This window comes from Protobothrops mucrosquamatus, unplaced genomic scaffold (genome assembly GCF_001527695.2).
Source record: "Protobothrops mucrosquamatus isolate PMUCROS unplaced genomic scaffold, P.Mucros_1.0 scaffold6998, whole genome shotgun sequence".
NCBI classification, from domain to species: domain Eukaryota; kingdom Metazoa; phylum Chordata; class Lepidosauria; order Squamata; family Viperidae; genus Protobothrops; species Protobothrops mucrosquamatus.
In genome coordinates, this window is record NW_015392809.1 from 53520 (window position 1) to 58712 (window position 5193).

Below are 5193 nucleotides of genomic sequence, written 5' to 3' on the forward strand. Positions count from 1 at the left end.
AGAGAGAGAGAGAGAGAGAGAGAGAGAGAGAGAGAGAGAGAGAGAGAGAGAGAGCGCTTTGCACCCATTCCATAAGATCATTTTCAGAAATAATAATAATGAAATGAATTATTGTCATGTAATGTTCAGGAAAATCTAGGCAGTTTTGGCCTTCTGCTAATCACTGTGCAGGATTTCCAGCTGACTGTTCAAATCACACCACAGGGTCAGCCTGTACAGCTTGGACCCTTCCAGTTGCGTGACGTTCTCACACACTGGCCTGTTGTTTGGGTACATGCTGACTCTTTTCACCCTTCAGAGGTTTAGAGTAACCTTCCAAAAAGCAGGAGAAACTGGCAGAGCTGATCTCATTTCAAGTGTAGCTGGTGGCATTCCAAGGAGGCCACGATCCTTCTGGCAGATTTGTTTCAAAAGGTGTTTTGCCTTCATTAGAATATCTCCGCAGGAGAGGACCTCCACCATTTTGTCCCATCCGGTGTTAACCTTGTGAACTCTCAAGCTTCCTCCTTCCGTTATGCATTCAAGATGGACAGTGATTAATATTTATACGCTACTTATATGTAAAGGTGCAGGATCTATACACATGTTGTATAGAGAATGTTTAAATGTGTGTTATGTATGTGCACACTTTGAGAGCAAGCAACTAAATTTCATTTTTAATGTGTGTCATTGTGCCCACAGTAAAAAAATGACAATAAAGGTTATCTATCTATCTATCTATCTATCTATCTATCTATCTATCTATCTATCTATCTATCTATCTATCTATCCATCATCTCTGTCTGTGTCTGCCTGCCTACCTACCTATCTATCTATCTATCTATCTATCTATCTATCTATCCATCCATCCATCCATCCATCCATCTATTATCTATCTATCTATCTATCTATATATCTATCTATCTATCTATCTATCTATCTATCTATCTATCTATCTATCTATCTATCCATCATCTATCTATCTCTGTCTGTGTCTGCCTGCCTGTCTGCCTGCCTGCCTACCTACCTACCTACCTATCGATCTATCTGTCTATCCATCCATCCATCCATCTATCCATCATCTATCTATCTATCTATCTATCTATCTATCTATCTATCTATCTATCTATCCATCATCTATCTCTGTGTCTGCCTGCCTGCTTGCCTGCCTGCCTACCTACCTACCTACCTACCTACCTATCTATCTATCTATCTATCTATCTATCTATTATCTATCCATCCATCCATCCATCCATCGATTGATCGATTGATCGATCGATCTATCCATCATCTATCTCTGCCTGTGTCTGCCTGCCTGCCTGCCTGCCTACCTACCTACCGATCAATCGATCTATCCATCCATCCATCCATCCATCTATCGATCGATCGATCGATCTACCTATCTATCTATCTATCTATCTATCTACCTACCTACCTACCTACCTACCTACTATCTATCTATCTATCTATCTATCTATCTATCTTCAAGGATTTCTAAGATATATTTCAGACAGGTAATTAAGGAAAAGGAGTAACCCAAAGCCATTCCCTTTTTCCTCGTCAGCCATTCAGTCCTGTCCGACTCTCGGCCACTCTATTGACCAGCACTCTCCATGCCCCTCTCTCTTGCACTGCCTCCTTCAGATCCCTCATGGTCATCCTTTACACTGTCCAGCCAGTGGGCACCAGGGCAGCCCCTTCTCCTTTTCCCATTGATCACGCCTGGCATGATTGACTTTTTGGCGTGAGTCAACTCTCACATCGTGACCAAAGTATGACAGCCTCTGTTTCCCTTTCTGCCCAATGGAATTGCAGCTGTCCCACTTTCGAAGCATCCTGTATCTGATGTTGTTCTCATGACATGGCCAGGGAGCCTGTTTCTGCACTGGGGACACAACATTTAGGAGAACATTTGTAAGGAGACACCTTCTCCGTTTTGTGCTCAGTAGCTAGTCTGTCTCTTTATGTCACCCTGCTTGCCTCTCTGTTTTATACCTCTGCATCTTGCTTCAGATTGCTGATTTGGAAGCTAGGTTCACTGTTTTCCAGAAGTCGGGATGTATATAAGTTTCATGAATAGAATAGAATAGAATAGAATAGAATAGAATAGAATAGAATAGAATAGAATAGAATAGAATAGAATAGAATAGAATAGAATATGGAATGGAAAATTAGAATAGAATAGAATAGAATAGAATAGAATAGAATAGAATAGAATAGAATAGAATAGAATAGAATAGATCTGGAAGGGACCTTGGAGGTCTTCTAGTCCAATCCCCTGCTCAAGCAGGAGAACCTATACCATCTCAGACAAGTGACTGTCTAGCCTCTTTTTAAAAATCTCCAGTGATGGAGCACCCACGATTTCTGGGGCAAACTACATGTCAGTTCATACTAAACTAGTAAATTCCAAACCAGAGAAGAGGGTCTTGAGATGTTTGTGGAAGTTGCTGCAGGAAGGGAATTTCATTAATCTCACAGCTATCTGGAATGCCTCTTAATACGCCCTTGTTACATAGGCCAAATGCATTTACTTGTATCGTATATTTGCCAAAAATGCTAGTACTGTCAGGAGAGTAAACTGTAAGTTTAATTTAGGAATCCCCCTGGCGTGGGCCAAATTAAACCCCAGTTCCGTTTACATCACTGGAGATAAAGCAAGATAAAAGCAAGGGGATTACAAAACACCTGAAAGTTTGCGATCTGTTGTTTCATCCAACTTCCCATGGATTCCTAGATAAGAGATGTTTTTGGAGGATTGTGTCAAAGTCCTGGGTGCGCTTGGCAGGATAACACGGTCCCTCAAGCTACAGTTAGGTGTGAAAACCTAGACCTCAGGCTAGTAGCTCATTTTGATTAGCAAAGATATCAAGTGTTATAAAAACACTGATATAACTTTAGTGTTCTCCATATCTCATCCACATCCTTCAGAAGGTCTCATTCAACCAGTTGCTTAGTTCCTCCATTTGCAAACTATGCATTGATCCACTAGCCTTGGGAATAAGGCTGCTAAAGTGGCCTGGAAGATGGACTTCCAGATGTGGAAGTGTTTTATCTTTTAGAACATGCAGCTCTAAAAAAAACCCACTAAGAGTCATGCAAATGTAGAGCTGGTTCCAATATTTGAGGGGCTCCAACAAGGATGAGGGGGATCAACCTATTTTCCAAAGCACCAAAAGGCAGGACAAGAAACAACGGATGGAAACTAACCAAGGAGAGAAGTAACCTAGAACTAAGAAAATTCTTAATGGTTAGAGCAACCAACCAATCAACCAATGGATTAGCTTGCCTTCAGAAGGTGTGGGTGCTCCATCACTGAAGGCTTTCAAGAAGAGATTGGACTATCACTGTCTGGAATGGCATAGAGCCTCTTGCTTGGGCAGAGGGTTGGACTAGAAGATCTCTAAGGTCCCTTCCAACTCCATTATTCTATGTTCTACTTCTTCTAGACCAGGGGTCTTCCAACTCGGCCCTTTTATGACTCATGGACTTCAACTCCCAGACTTCCTCAGCCAGGTACGCTGACTGAGGAATTCTGGGAGTTGAAGTCCGTGAGTCATAAAAGGGCCAAGTTTGAAGACCCCTGTTCTAGACCAATTGCCTCTTGCCTAAGGCAGGGACCCTCAAATCATCCCAAACAGCTATCCACGCTTGGTTTGAAAACCTCTGATGATGGAGACATCATGATGCTATAAAGACCACTACTTAATAGCTATCATGGTTATCCTGATTGGAACTCACTCTGCAAAGCTTTCACCTATTGCTTTTTATACCTGGACAGTCTGAGGATAAACCCAGACCTTCTTCCCTGTTGTAATCAAAGGACATGTACTGGAAGACTTCTAGCATGTCTCCCCAAAGCCTTATCTTCTGTATGCTAAACATATCAATTCCTTTAACTAGTCATTACAAAATTCAGCCAAGATACCTTGGAGGTCTTCTAGTCCAGCCTATATCATTCTGGCCAAACATCTCTTAAAAGCCTCCAGTGATGGAGCACCCACAACTTCTGAAGGCAAACTGTTCCACTGGTTGATTGTTCTCACTGTCAGGAAGTTTCTTCTTAGTTCCAGGTTGCTTCTCTCCTTGATGAGTCTCCATGATTTGCTTCTTGTCTTGCCTTCAGGTGCCTAGGAGAATAGGTTGACCCCACCCCCTTTGTGGCAGGCCCTCAAACATTGGAAGACCGCTATCATGCTGCCCCTACTCCTTCTCTTCATTAGACTAGACATACCCAGTTCCCACAACCGTTCTTCATAGGTTTTAGCCTCTAGATCCCTAATCATCTGTGTCTATGTCTATTGTGTGTGTATACTCACAGCTTCTTGGAAGATATTTCCCATCACACTTTGCATTATTAATTTCATTGTACTGGCAAGCCATGTACATGAGAGATTAGTTGGTCCAAAATCCTTAGAACGATTGTATGTTGTCCATCAACTCTTCCTAGAGACACAGAACTTTTGTGATGAGACTATTAACGTGTCCAGTTATTTGTATGGGAAAATAATTCTCTCCCTTTTTTTCTTTTCTTCACAGGAGGCGTTGACATCCTCCGCTAAGATTTTTTTGGAAAACTTACTCAACTGTTCTGTAATTGTGAACATATGGAAAGTATTTATTATCTGTAAATATTGTAAATGATTCAAAATAAAACCTTGGCCGCAGATGTTCTCCAAAGCTGCACATTTGAACATTGTGAATACTGGGGAGGGAAATTTTGTACTTGTTGTCACATTTACCATAATTTATTGTGTTGAATAATGTATTTATTTCCATGAACTTTTATCTTGGTGCTGCTGACTTTCTATCTATCTATCTGTCTATCTATATATATATATTGTAACATAATGCACTTTAGATATACATTATGTCTTATGTTGGTAAGACATAAATAAACTACTCCTGGTTTTGGATTGGATTGAATGAGTTGCCAAAGACAATGACAAAAAAATGATTTTTCCTCCGTGCATACGTAAAAAGGGCCGTATTTTTTTTTATACAGATTGTTAAAAAAAGAAAGACAAAAGCCTCCAATAAAATGTAATCTAATTAAAATACCATCATGACTCAGAAGGAAAAATGTGTCCTCTAGGATTTAATGACAAGGAACAATAATTTTCCCTTTACAACATCTGAAAATAGTCTTTAAAACTTAACATGTTTACCTTGGTTTCGGTTCCATTTTTCACATTTTAGCTTTTTAGTTAAAAA

At 40.4% G+C, this 5193-nt stretch overlaps 1 protein-coding gene across 1 annotated transcript in view; it reads left to right on the top strand.

Moving 5' to 3' along the window:
- LOC107300416 (parathyroid hormone like hormone) overlaps positions 1-5003 on the top strand; it is a 17261-nt gene extending 12258 nt beyond the window's left edge. Inside the window, exon 4 of the mRNA XM_015829751.1 lies at positions 4519-5003. Within this exon, the coding sequence (XP_015685237.1) occupies positions 4519-4528 (10 nt within the window). The 3' untranslated portion in view covers positions 4529-5003. The remainder of the gene's footprint in view (positions 1-4518) is intronic.
- The last annotated feature ends 190 nt before the right edge of the window (positions 5004-5193 follow it).